Source organism: Callithrix jacchus, chromosome 19, assembly GCF_049354715.1.
Source record: "Callithrix jacchus isolate 240 chromosome 19, calJac240_pri, whole genome shotgun sequence".
Lineage (NCBI taxonomy): Eukaryota > Metazoa > Chordata > Mammalia > Primates > Cebidae > Callithrix > Callithrix jacchus.
In genome coordinates this window covers 42,976,970-42,989,862 of record NC_133520.1, presented here as the reverse complement: position 1 = coordinate 42,989,862, position 12,893 = coordinate 42,976,970, and the positions used below count along the sequence as shown (strand labels likewise).

Sequence of the window (12,893 nt, the reverse complement as noted above, 5' to 3'; positions counted from 1 at the left end):
CCTAATCCACCCACCTCGGCCTCCCAATTGCTAGGGTTACAGGTGTGAGCCACTGTACCCAGCTCATTTTGACTTCTAAGCAGAAAATGTACTCCTTTATTTAAGAAATACATTTTGCAAGACTATATCTGCCATAGGCAATGGTTCCTCTGATAGATCTGGACAAAGTAAACTGAACATCGTTTGGAAAGGATTCACCATTCTACATGCCATTAAGGACATTTGTGATTCATGGAGGAGGTAAAAATACCAAGATTAAGAGTAGTTTGGAAGAAACTGATTCCAACCCTCATGGATGACTCTGAGGCTTCAAGACTTCAGTGGAGGAAGTCACTGCAGATATGGTAGAAATAGCAAGAGAACTAGAAGAACTAGAGTTAGAAGTGGAGCCTGAATATGGGACTGGATTGCTACAATCTCGTGATAAAACATTAACAGATGAGAAGTTGCTTCTTACAGATGAGAAAAGAAACTCGTGTCTTGCAATAGAATGTACTCCTGGTGAAGCTATTGTGAACACTGTTGAGATGACAACGAAGGATTCAGAATATTACATAAACTTAGTTGGTAAGCCGGTGGCAGGATCTGGGAGGACTGACTGCAATTTTGAAAGAAGGTCTACTCTGGGTAAAATGCTACCAAACAGCCTCACATTGCTACAAGGAAATCTTTCATGAAAGGAAGAGTCAATTTATTTGAAATTTGAAAATAAATTTTCTCACCCTAAGCAAACTTATCATAGCCCTACAGAAATGTTAAAGATCAGCATTTCTTTCCATATTTTCTCTTTCCTTCCTCCCACCACCCTCCTTTTTTTCTCCATATAAAATTAAAAGAACAAAAAAAAACCACTTCTCTGGCTTTGAGATGTATGGCTGGGAAATATATCTTAAAAAGTTAAAATCCCAAAGGCAAGTTTTATTGGCATAGTGCTACTGACAAAGTAGAGAGCTAAGGCATGGTCACTGGAGGTGAAATAGCCTAGCCTTAAAGTCCTGCCATAGATACTGTACATACACACTGATAATAGTAACACAATGCACACAGCAAAATGGAACCAAGTGAAAATACAGTGTACCGCCCCTATACCCCTTCCCTTTGTAGTACAACTCTTTTTTTTATTTGGGGGTAGGGAAGTGTATTTGGCTCAGAAGTTTTTCAGTCTTTCTAGTTTGGGGTAGAGGGACCTTGAGAAGGGAGGGAGGCATCTAGACATACAGGCACCCCTGGATCTTGTGTAGCTGGACATCTTTTTCAAGGTAAGGGGAAAAATGATGAGAAAACAACAAGACCTGTTGTTGCTAGTTATGCCTAGACACACAAAAAATGTGTCAAGAGGTTCTCACTACAAGCATTTTGTTGGCCCATAATGATCCATGGATTCCAAAGCATATATATATATATATACCTTTCCTCTAACTAGAACAACTGGCTTAACATGCTTCAGTAATTAGTCTCCTAAAAAGCCATTTGCATGATAAAGCAAAAATGTTTTAAGCAGCACAATGGATTAGAAAGGCACGTTCTCCCCAAGAATAAAAACAATGACAAATGAATAGTCTTTAAAAATAAAAAAAAAACCAAACATTATATTAAACTAATGAGCCAGAAAAAACACAATTCACAGAAGTCAATGAAATAAAGAACAAAAAGATGAACATTAAGATATAGTAAAAGTTTGTTGTTTTTTAAAGCATCTATGAAATATGTATAAACTCTTATAATGTTCTCAAGTGTACAACTTAAAGATTAAGGTCTTCAAGACAGAAGTAAGCTTAGTATGTACACAGTGAAAACGTTTAGGTAACATACAGTATACTGCAGTAAAATTTAGTATCTCACGAACTTTAAACAAAAAAATCCTTATATTTTAACAACTATAGCATCTGCTTGAGTGTAACCTCTCTTCAAAGTTCAACCATCGTAAGTTATTAATTAAAAATCACATCTGTAGCATAAATTTTATTTTTTGTACATAATTTAAAGTTTATAATAAACAGATTTATTTAATCTTCAAAATAATCATATGCTGATTTACTTATTAAAGGGTTGAACTAACCATATCTAATGAGATCATAAAAGTATGAGTGAAAATCTGCCTATTCTAAATCTCTCCAGAGAACATTAGCAACATCTCTAACAGGTATACTATTACATTTTTGGAAGTTTTAAGGAAAGTAATCAGTAAATTGTCTGCACAGTTCTTAATTATATAGATCTGATACTGACTGTCTTTCAAAAGTTATACTTATTTATCACCATCTTTAAAAGAAATTCTTAAAAAGGGAGGAGACAGGATAGAGAAAAGACAAAAATAAATTAATTCTACAATAGATTAGTAGCACTGGCATTAAAGAAAAAAAGGAAAAAAGCTGGGTAGACAGTAATACTACTGACTAAACGGAGTTCACAGTTATCTGAGGGTTTCAGTTCTTAGACTATTAGTAAAAATCAAGTTCAAGCTAAACTTTGTTACCAAGTTGTCATGTTCCTAGAAATTTTCAATCCTTAAAGATAAGTCCTGAGAACCAACCTGGCTATCTCTTCTCGATGAGCAGTCCAATCTCGGATATAGTCTTCCTGCTCTTTAATCCGGTGCTTGAATGAAGAACTAGTAGGCATTGCTGATCCAGCGCTCTGCAAGCGAGTGGTTTTCAGGGCTGGAGAAGTACGTAGACGGGTATGTTTAGGGGAATTACGGTTTGATCCAAATTCATCTTCTGAGGTGGAAGCATAATCAGTAGGAAAGCGCCTCCATCTTGAATTTACTAAATTAGTTTAATTATTAAAAAAAGAATTATTATGTTATCATTTAAAGGAGGTAAAATAAAAGTCATGACTTTAAAACACCATGAGAGCGTACACACAGCACAATTTTCAATAACTGACATACACATACCTCACAAAAACCATAAGTCTACTACTTCTTAGAGAGAGAAACATTACACTTCGGTGAATTAAAAACAATGAATAATCAAAAACAATTGAAAGACCATGTTTTCCATAGTGTGGTGAATAAACATTCAGATGAAAAATTTCACTAATGATAAACGACTAAGCAAGCTCTATCCACTGATGTTTAACTGGAGTACTTTTCAATTGCAAATATTTCTCATTTGAGTGACAACATGAATATTTCAACAAAAAAAGAGACAGTAACAACATCAATGACAACAAAAATAAAAAGGGAAAAGATTTCCTCATGCCACATGGACTTTCAACATGGAGATGGTAAAAACTCTCTTTTCCCAACATACAGATGTGCATAATTCCAGCTGTGGAAATTATGCCTTTATGGCAGAAAAAAAAAAACATTACCTCTGTCATTCAACATCCTGTTACGCTATGGTTGGAAAAAATCTTTTTACATGGTAAAAAACACAACAAAGCATCTTCAGTACAACTCTCTGCTGCTGTGACACTGAAAGCATATGGTGAAAAGGGACAATGGCATAAAGTCTACAGAAAGCGCAACTCGACAAGCTTTTGTCACAACCACTGACACTGAAGGCACAGGGGATACTGTGAAGGGTCACACTAAGGAAAGTGGTAATCACGTTCTTAATTACAGTTAGTAAAGACATTTAAAAATGATATTGCTGACACATTGAAAAAATCAAGACAAATTAATGCAGACACTTCACTACTGTTAATATGAGAATCAAACATATAAATAATTTGTGAAGCATAAATAGAGGTACAAAAGAGAGATGATGGCTAATTCCTGGTAAACTTCACAAGGGCAGGAACCATGTCTGTTTAATCCAGTAACATATACCTAGCACTCAGCGAAGGGTTGGCTAGCAAATGTTTAACAAATATTCTTGAAAAAAATGTAAGAATTCCTGGATAGAAACATTTACTTTTCCGAAACCTAGTGAAAAGCATTAAATCTTGTTGTTTAAAGTGATAAAGCTTTAGTATCTTTCTCCTTTTTAATAGAAACTGACCCTAAGCTGCATAGATGAGTGAAATCTAGAATTCTTCCACCCTCCTCCACTCAAATTTTATACCTTTTATGTCTTTTCCTCCAAAAACTACATTTCTACCAGGGCTCTCTAAGGCTGAGGTGGCTCTCAGATAAAACTGGCATACACTGCCACCAGAACTGGCTTAAGAAACAGAGAATCCTATAATGAGAAATATGCCATAGATTAGACCCTGCTGATTTGTCCTTATTCGCACTCCCATTTGGAGATTCAGATGTTTGGAACTAGATTCAGAGGCATGAGACAGTGAACATATGTAGAAGTTTATGGCTCTCTGTAAAAGTGTATGCAAATGCATACACTAGGTAATTAGGCATAGATTTTTTTTTCGAAGAGGAGCTTAAATATAACTTCTGATTTTAACATTGTAAAATAATTTATTAACATAGACAATACTTTTACCATGGTGAAAATGTACTCATTTCTAGATATATAAAAACTTTCATGAGTTGAACTGATCCTGAGACTTGAAACCAATTTCAGGAAAAGTTTAGGAACAACACTAAAGAGTCTAGAAAAACATCAGAAGTATGGCAGACAAAATCAGACGTAGTGCAAACAAATCTGTACTTTTCAGAAAAGCATTTCATTAAATGCTAGATGTGTTTGTTTTGCTATCTTACAGTATAGTTCATAAATAAGAAAAAATCATGTTATATCAAATTTCCTGATTTTTTGTTAGGAAACTATGGTCACCATACATACGATTAGAAACTAGAAAGAAAAGAAAAGTAATTAACAAAGAGCTTTAATAAACTGCAGAATATATGAAAATGCAATAAGTATGATAAAACTAAGACAGTTAATTAGGAGATAACTGAGAAAGAATGGCATCAGTGGCTGACATATTTCATGGCAGACTACATGAAAGCAGAATGAGAAATTGAGTACCAAGTGCTAATAATATATTTTAAATGTCAGGTGACCACATATAAGTAGAGCCAGGCTAGAATTAACTTTTAATAGTCAGAGCTTAGGCTCAAAACACAATTCTATTTTGAGGAAAAGAGAGTAAAAGAAAAACTTCTTTTACACAGCTTTTCCATCTCTTGTCATAGGCCGGTCACCTGGAAGCCTGTAAGAATAGCAAAGCTACTAACCATAGCTTTTAAAGGCAATCAGGGGCCAGGCATGGTGGCTTACACCATAATCCCAGCACCTTCGGAGACTGAGGCGGGCAGATCACAAGGTCAGGATATTGGGATCATCCTGGCCAACATGGTGAAATCCTGTCTCTACTACAAATACAAAAATCAGCTGCATCTCAAAAACAAAAACAACAACAAAAAAGCAATCAAAAGAATAAAGCATATTTTAAAAACAAAAAGGTATAACATCTTTAGGTATAGTCTTTTAAAACTGAGGAGAAAACTGGATAAAATAATTAGCGTATAGCACAGAAGTAAAAATATGACTAAAATCATTAATTAAGAGCTCCCTTTGCCAGTGGAAAACATATCATACGTAGTGTGCTAAGAAAAGCTCCAGTTACCTCTGGACACAGTCTGTGTAACAAAAGCAGCAGAGCTGAGACGGAGTGAAACGATGGCTACTGATGGAGAAGGGACTGGGAAAGAGAGTTCAATGGTAGGGCCTCTAACCTGTTATTTTTCTCAAAGAATTTATTTCAAAACTTTTTGCTCTCTTAACATTTGCTTCCAAACTACAGCGGCTATCCTTTTTATTTTTCTAAAGAAAATTCCCTATCACCTGTTAATTAACACCAAAGAAACTTCAAGTTAAAATATTTAAAATTTCCCCCCAAATCTACTTATTTCATAGAATTTTAGAACAGAATGACCTTTGACAAGAGTCTAAATTCTTCCATTTAGAGAAGAAATAGACCCAGAGAGGTCTTACCTTGCTAAAATCAAAGTATAAGCCAGATCTATGGACTCTGAGTTCAAAACTCATTCTTTGAAATTCCAAATGTTATACAAATTCTATATTTTTGTTTCCAATCACACTAAATTTTTTTTTTTTTTTTGATACAGAGTCTCCCTCTGTCATCCAGGCTGGAGTACAGTGGTATCTTCTCGGCTCACTGCAACCTCTGCCTCCAGGGTTCAAGCAATTCTCCTGCCTCAGCCTCTGAAATAGCTGAAATTAAAGGTGCCACCACCATCCCCAACTAATTTTTGTATTTTTAGTAGAGATGGGGTTTCACCATGTTGGCCAGGCTGGTCTTGAACTCCCTGACTTCAAGTGATCTGCCTTCCTTGGCTTCCCAAAGTGCTAGGATTATAGGTGGAGCCACTGTGTCCAGCCAAGTTGTTTTAAAAAGACATCCTAAATTTCTCATGTAATGATAGTTTTTCTGATTTCTATCTGTGTTGAAGAAAAACTTTATTTCTTTCTCTTGAATTTTATTTGGCTTAAGTAACAATTTATAAAAATAAATTTGACTTTATTAGTATATTACTAGGCTCATTTGATAGGTTGGTATTAATAAGGCATTTAATGATAGATCATTAAATTAAAATTCATATTATAGGTGTTGGAAATGCCAATCTCTAAGAAACTTACTGGTTAGTAAAGGCCTAGACAGCATATATATTAAAATGAAAGTTCCAAGATGGGCTTAATTTATCTTGTAGCTAGAGCTACAGCATTCATTACAAAATTTATTTTAATTATAAAATGGGCAACATTCCCTCTTGTGTTGTAGTACTAACCTACTATATTCACTACAAAAACATACTATCACCCATGATGTCTAGAGAATTAAAAATGAAAAAAGAGTTGTATCATATTTCTGTGAGTGTTCCAATTTCTTTGTTGGCATTATAACATACAACTACAGATTTTGCACACACTTCAGAAAACACACATTGCATCTTCATACTACATCAGAATATTTTAGTGGAGAATTACCACAAATATCTTTTGCATGTATATTTATGAGCATTCAGCAATAAGATCACTTGGGGAGAAAAACTGACAATCCTCTGTTTAGGCCTTTGACCTGGAGAAGGAGTTAATTTAAGCAATGCATGTCTAACATTTAATTTCTACTGTCTATACATTTTGAAGATTAGAATTAAAAAGGGAAAGCAAACAGTCTAAGAAAACTCTAAGGATATTAACAAATGTTTTTATTTTCTAAAATGTGCACTTAAAACACAATGAAAACCAAGTGTTTTATTTTGATAATTCGAGGTCTTTAAATTTAAATATATCTTGCCAAAATAAATCTGGATATTTCAGTTACAACTTGATACTAAAGAATCATTGAAGGAATTTTTTTGGGGGGGCGGGAACTAGTTAAAACTCCTAGAAGCAAATTACATCAGAGAAACATAAAGAACTCTTCTCTTAATATTGCTAAAAAAGGTAAAAAAACACCTTTTTTTTTTAAATAGAGACAGGGTCTCACTGTGTCCCAGGCTGGAATGTAGTAGTGTGATCACAGCTTACTGCAGACTTGAACTTCTGGGCTTAAGCAATCCTCCAACTTTGGCCTCCCCTAAAATACTGGGATTACAGGCATGAAACACTGTGTTGGCCTAAAAGTATTTTAAAGACACAATCTAAAATATGGAATTTGAAGCATTAGAGAACTATTTTTACATATCCATTTGGGACAACATCACAGGTGCTAGGTTCATATTATTTCCAAGGTCTTGAAAATTTATACTATGCACAGCAACACTGATTAGCATGATTTAACATTCTTTTAAATCATGTTTCAAAAGATAAGATTTTTCTTTTCTTTTTCTATTCAAAATGTTATGATTATCTTAAACAGAAATGTCATAATAGCAAAGGCACCTAAATTAGCAAAATCGAACAGGTATGTTTGTTTGTTTGACTACCTTCTCCATACAGCTATTATAGTATGTTCCCACTGAATGAAAGATCCTGGCCACTGTCCTAGATAAGATGTAATACTATGCGCATCTTGAGAGAATCTGAATATACAACCCTAGATTACAATGTGGCTTTAAGCTCATAAGGTGGAATAAAGAATATACACTGGGTAAAACATCAGAGCAGCAAAGATTTTAGTAAACGATACCAAAACCTTTATATTGTATATTGACCTTGCATATGCTCCTGATAATAATCCAGTAGATTCTGTCTTCTCGAAGCTTGCTCACAAGTAAACACTAAACTATTTCTTAGAGCTAGAATAAATATGGTCGAAAAACAACAGGCTGGGCATGACAAAATTCTCATACCTGCTACAGCCATGTGGATAAGGCAGGTTATTTCTTCTCTTGGCCTCAGTTCTCTCAAGGGAATAACCCTCCTAACTCTAATATTCCATGAGTCTAATTATTTAATTTACTGCTATTAAGTATGAAAAGACCAAAATCATATACCTCAATTTGTCCTAGGAAATTTCATACACAATTCAAGGTTCTTTTTGGACACAGACAACTAACTGAACATTTATCAAGTTCTGTATTCAAGGCAGCAGAAATGAAATTTATCTTTATAATAGCAACTTGCAGTTGTTTCTTAGACTTGCTGATGTAATCATATTTAGCCTGCATCTCAAGCCTTATCCTAAATATCGAGGAATAAGGCCACATCATGTGTTAAGAGGTACTCCAAGCTACTTGGTAACATACCAATTACATTAAGACAGGAGAATATATACATATCTTAATGTACTTAAATGGGGATGAGGTGATAAAACACGGAGGATAGCAGAAGAATTTCATCAGGAAATGCAGTATAGATGAAATGTGAATTGAAGAGTTAGAGCTATAAGCAACAACAGAACAAAAATCAACCAAAATACAGTAGTTAGTTTTAAAATATTTGGCAATAAATTTGTGAACTGCCAGCCAAAGCTTCAAGTATGGAAATGAAGACTGGGGTAATAAGGAAAATGATGTCTATGTTTTATTAGAATCATGATTATATGTTATCTGGCTTCAGCCTACATCCATTCCTACTAGAGACAGTGACCATCATTACCAAACTCACTGACCAGCAAAGAGAGACAGGTGAATGGAGTGGAGGAGAGCAGCAGTAAAAAGAGGAAGAAAGGTAAAAAAGTATCGTATGCAAAGTACCGTTCCTTCTGGGTCTTGTAGGACACAGTGTGGTAGATGTGAACCAATCAAAAATAAAAAGATGAGATTTCACATCAACTTCCCCTCCACTCTTACTTAACTCAAGACTTAGGGCTCACTTAGATGTCTGCTGACCGAAAATAATCAGCCATCTTCATGTCTGTTATAACAGATGCTCTCCCACATTGGCCTTTTCAGCCACGCCCTCATATAAGCTCATTATGAAGTAATGAGAGCATGCTTACAGGATACAAACAAATATCCACCTCATCACTCTTTGGTCACACATGTATCTCAATGGCTTCAGCTCTGACTATGAAGTACATAAGCAAACAAATATAATAATAGCAGTTAAATTCTGGTGGAGAGTAAGTACTTTTTGTAGTTATTATATTCAATTACACCTAATTACTAGGGTTAAATGATATAACAGCACTTTGTGAGATAATGTTCATAACCAGTAAAATTTCTACAGCTCGGTTTGACCAGTATATGCTGAGTGATTCCCCATGAATTCATCTTCTTCCACTGAAATAAATTAAGGATTAGTTTTCACCTGCTCCAACTGTAAACAAATTTAACTTTAAAAAGTATAGATAAAGAACGAAAGACATTCAAAATAGGTAAGAAAAAAAAGAACAAAATATTATTTCACTTAACTCTGAAAGGAATAATAAAGCATATACTGCTTTTTTTCAAGTTCTTCACCGCTTTGAATTATGTGAGGATATTTAAAGGTTAAATACATGCTTTTAGAAGCACAATGTTAATTCCTATTATTTAAACCAGATAATTCCAGATAATCTAATTTTGACACACAAATCCAAATATTTCACCAACTGGAAAATTAAAACTGCTAAATCTGCTCAATGAATTCCTAATTTTTGAAATCACTATTTTGCCCCAGGACTTTAATTGGAAGTATATATAACTTCTGACTTTTCCATTTACTAGGCTAAATAAAGTTATTTCATAGGAAAAAAAAACCCTGTATATCATAACGTTTTTCTTTTGAATGAGTATCTTGGGAAGACAACTAGAGACTTAATTTTTTTTAAAAAAGGTACCCCAAAATATACAACATGCTAATGCTATTCAAAATCTGGATCCAATTTACCTGATGCAGAGCCATGAGTTGAGGTCATACTTTTGACCTTGGAGTCTGAGAGTCGAGAAATACTGTTAGCTCTAATTCTAGGAGAAAATTTATCTGATGGTACTAATCTGGCTCCACTTCTAATGATGGCTTCTGCGGTCCTCGAAGAGGCACTACTTCTAGAAATTGTTGCTTCAGAGTCACTACGAGCTGACAGTGAGCCAAGTCGTGTTCTACGAGGCTGAGCCAATAAATCAATCCGAGAGATGTTGCGCCTTCCTGTGGGAGGTTTTGATGTAGAACTTGTTGTGGATACTTCAGAAGCAACAGATGCTTTGTCAGCATCGGCAAGTTCACTGTCTGAAGCTTCACCAAGTCGTGCTCTGCGCAAGAGGGAAGTCCTGGTAGGTCGTGGCCTTGGAAGAGTGGTGGATTTACTGGATGAACCAGGTACTACAGGAGAAGTCTTAGATTTCACTACTTTACTTCCTTCCAGTTTGGAATGTACATGCTCATCAGCTGAGGTAAGGGGAGTCCGAGCATGAGGTTTACAAGAATAAGTTTCTTGATCAGATGACATAATATCAGAGATAGCAGAATGAGGTACACTGGAGGTTTGGTCATCATCTGTTAGGTCCACTGAAGGCTGTCTTATTCTCCCACTAGATTGAACAAATTTACGACCATCTGCTCTTGAACCCACATCTGTGGAACGACTTTTTGTTTTCTTTTCAATTTTTTCCCTAGCACCTGAAGATGATGCTTTTGTAACATCTTTGGAAGGAGAACCTGTGGAACACCTATCTTTATAGAGGCTGGTAAAACTCTTTCGCTTTTGGGTAGACTTTCTCTCAGTTTCTCCAGTAACCAGACTGATTGTACTAGCTGTATCTACATCAGATTCTGGTGAAATAGAATTGTCTCTATTATAACTAGGAGTATCTGGTCCTTCATCAGTTTTATTATCTTCACGTAGTTTAGCTTCTAGAAAAGCCATTACCGCTTCTGTGTCTTTTAGAATAAGGGTTGTGTCCATACTAGAATCAGGATCCAAACACTCACTTCTTTCCCGTATCCTACTTGCAGATGTTAACGCTAAAGAAGAAGGAGTAGAAGTATTCTGTTTATTTATATGGGGAATAAGTTCTATGGGTATGTTTGAGCTGGGCTTTTCTATAGTGAAGCTCCCTTGTCGCACTAATGACTTGGAGGATTCCTTCTTGTCGCCTCCCTTTGGAGTCTGAGTTTTCAGAATTTCCTCGGCTTTTCTTCTCTTGCTCTCACTTTGTGCCATTCTTTCTGCTTTGCTTGTAGAATGTCCTGAAATTTTTTCTGGAGGTTGTGATTCTTGTTTAAAAGATTCTTCCCTACATTTATCTGTCTGACCTGAAACAGTTTTGGAAGACAATTTAGTAGGTGTCCACTGAGACTCCTCCCTTTGTTCTTGCTGTTGAAGTCTTGCTAATGTTTGCTTTACCAAAGAAGCTTCCTTATCAGTTTCATTTTTCTCCTTTCCAGGAGCAGAGCTACCCAAGTGAAGTAGGGTTTTATTATCTCCACCAGTTTTGAGAGTCTCTCCATTGACTGCCCTGTTCATTTTACTCAAAGGTCTGTCAGTATCTTGTTTATCTTTCTGGTATAGCTGTGTAGGTGTTTCTTTCTCCTGAAGTTCTGTGTCCTGCTTTTCTCCTATCTCTGACCTCTGTGTTATAACCTTTGCTCTGGGACTCTCAAGACACTTTTCTTCATTTGGAAGCTGGGGAAGAGTTCGTCTCCTTCTCTCTCCCTGGCTAGCCAAGGAAGTTGCAGAGCCAGTACTTCTCACTGTCATGCCAGACTCACTGATCTCTGTCTCTATAAAATAAAAAACACAAAGAAGCAACTAATTGAGGCAAAAAATAAAAATAAAAGGAGCAGGAGTATCATACAGTTGTCTGTCAGTGTCCACAAAGAATGGTTCCAGACCCCTTCTTCTCCCAGGATACCAAATACCAAGGATGCTTGAGTACCCTATAGAAAGCAATGTAGTATTGGTATATAACCTACTCACACCCTCCTATATACTTTAAACCATGTCTAGATTACTTATAATACCTAATACAATGTAAAAACTATGTAAATAGTTGTTATACTGTATTGCTTAGTGAATAAGCAAAAAAACAAAAGTTTGTACATGTTCAGTAGAGAGGCAATCACTCCTTTTTTCCCTCTCAAATATTTTCAATCCTCAGTTGAATTCACAGATGCAAAACCCACTATTACAAAACCTATGCATACAGAGGGCCCGCAATATTATATTAGACTTTGAGATATAAGTTAAAAATGACTTAAGTATAAAAAACGAATGAGCCAACATTGTGACTAAGTAGTTTAAAAAGTAAGTACAATTTCAGGCTGCACAAATAAGCAATTCCTAGAGAAGTTAGGAAGGAAAATTGCATGAGATAAAAAGAAGAGTCATCTGATCTTTCATATATTTTCTATATATTGACAAAATTATACATATTTGTGGCATACAACATGATGTTTTGATAGATGTATGCCATTATGCGATGGCTAAGTCAAGCCAATTAACATATCTATTACCTCACATACTTACCTTTTTTGTGGTGAGAACATTTAAGATCTACTTTCATCTATTTCAAATATACAATGCATTGTTATTAGCTATAGTTATAATGGTATATAATGGTCATTCTGATCTTAAACCTAAATATATTGCTATTTTTTCCTCTTAATGCATTTTATAGAAGGAAAGTTGACTGTGTTCGTTCTCACTTT

General features: G+C 35.3%; 1 protein-coding gene and 1 long non-coding RNA gene across 26 annotated transcripts in view; one reads left to right on the top strand and one right to left on the bottom strand.

Annotated features, from left to right (window-relative positions):
* CEP170 (centrosomal protein 170) overlaps positions 1–12,893 on the bottom strand; it is a 137,218-nt gene that overhangs the window by 28,307 nt on the left and 96,018 nt on the right. For 14 of the 23 annotated variants that reach the window (XM_078357202.1, XM_078357204.1, XM_078357205.1 and 11 more), the window contains 2 exons: positions 10,134–11,966; positions 2,534–2,768 (listed from right to left, as the gene is read on the bottom strand). In XM_078357202.1, coding sequence (XP_078213328.1) covers positions 2,534–2,768; positions 10,134–11,966 — 2,068 coding nt within the window. The remainder of the gene's footprint in view (positions 1–2,533; positions 2,769–10,133; positions 11,967–12,893) is intronic. The other 9 variants (XM_008985734.5, XM_008985735.5, XM_054248376.2 and 6 more) reach the window with 1 other exon arrangement.
* The window catches only part of LOC118149507 (uncharacterized), a 43,962-nt gene continuing 40,350 nt past the window's right edge, over positions 9,282–12,893 (top strand). For all 3 annotated transcript variants that reach the window (XR_004737029.3, XR_004737028.3, XR_004737030.3), the window contains exon 1: positions 9,282–9,384. This is a non-coding gene — a long non-coding RNA (uncharacterized LOC118149507). The remainder of the gene's footprint in view (positions 9,385–12,893) is intronic.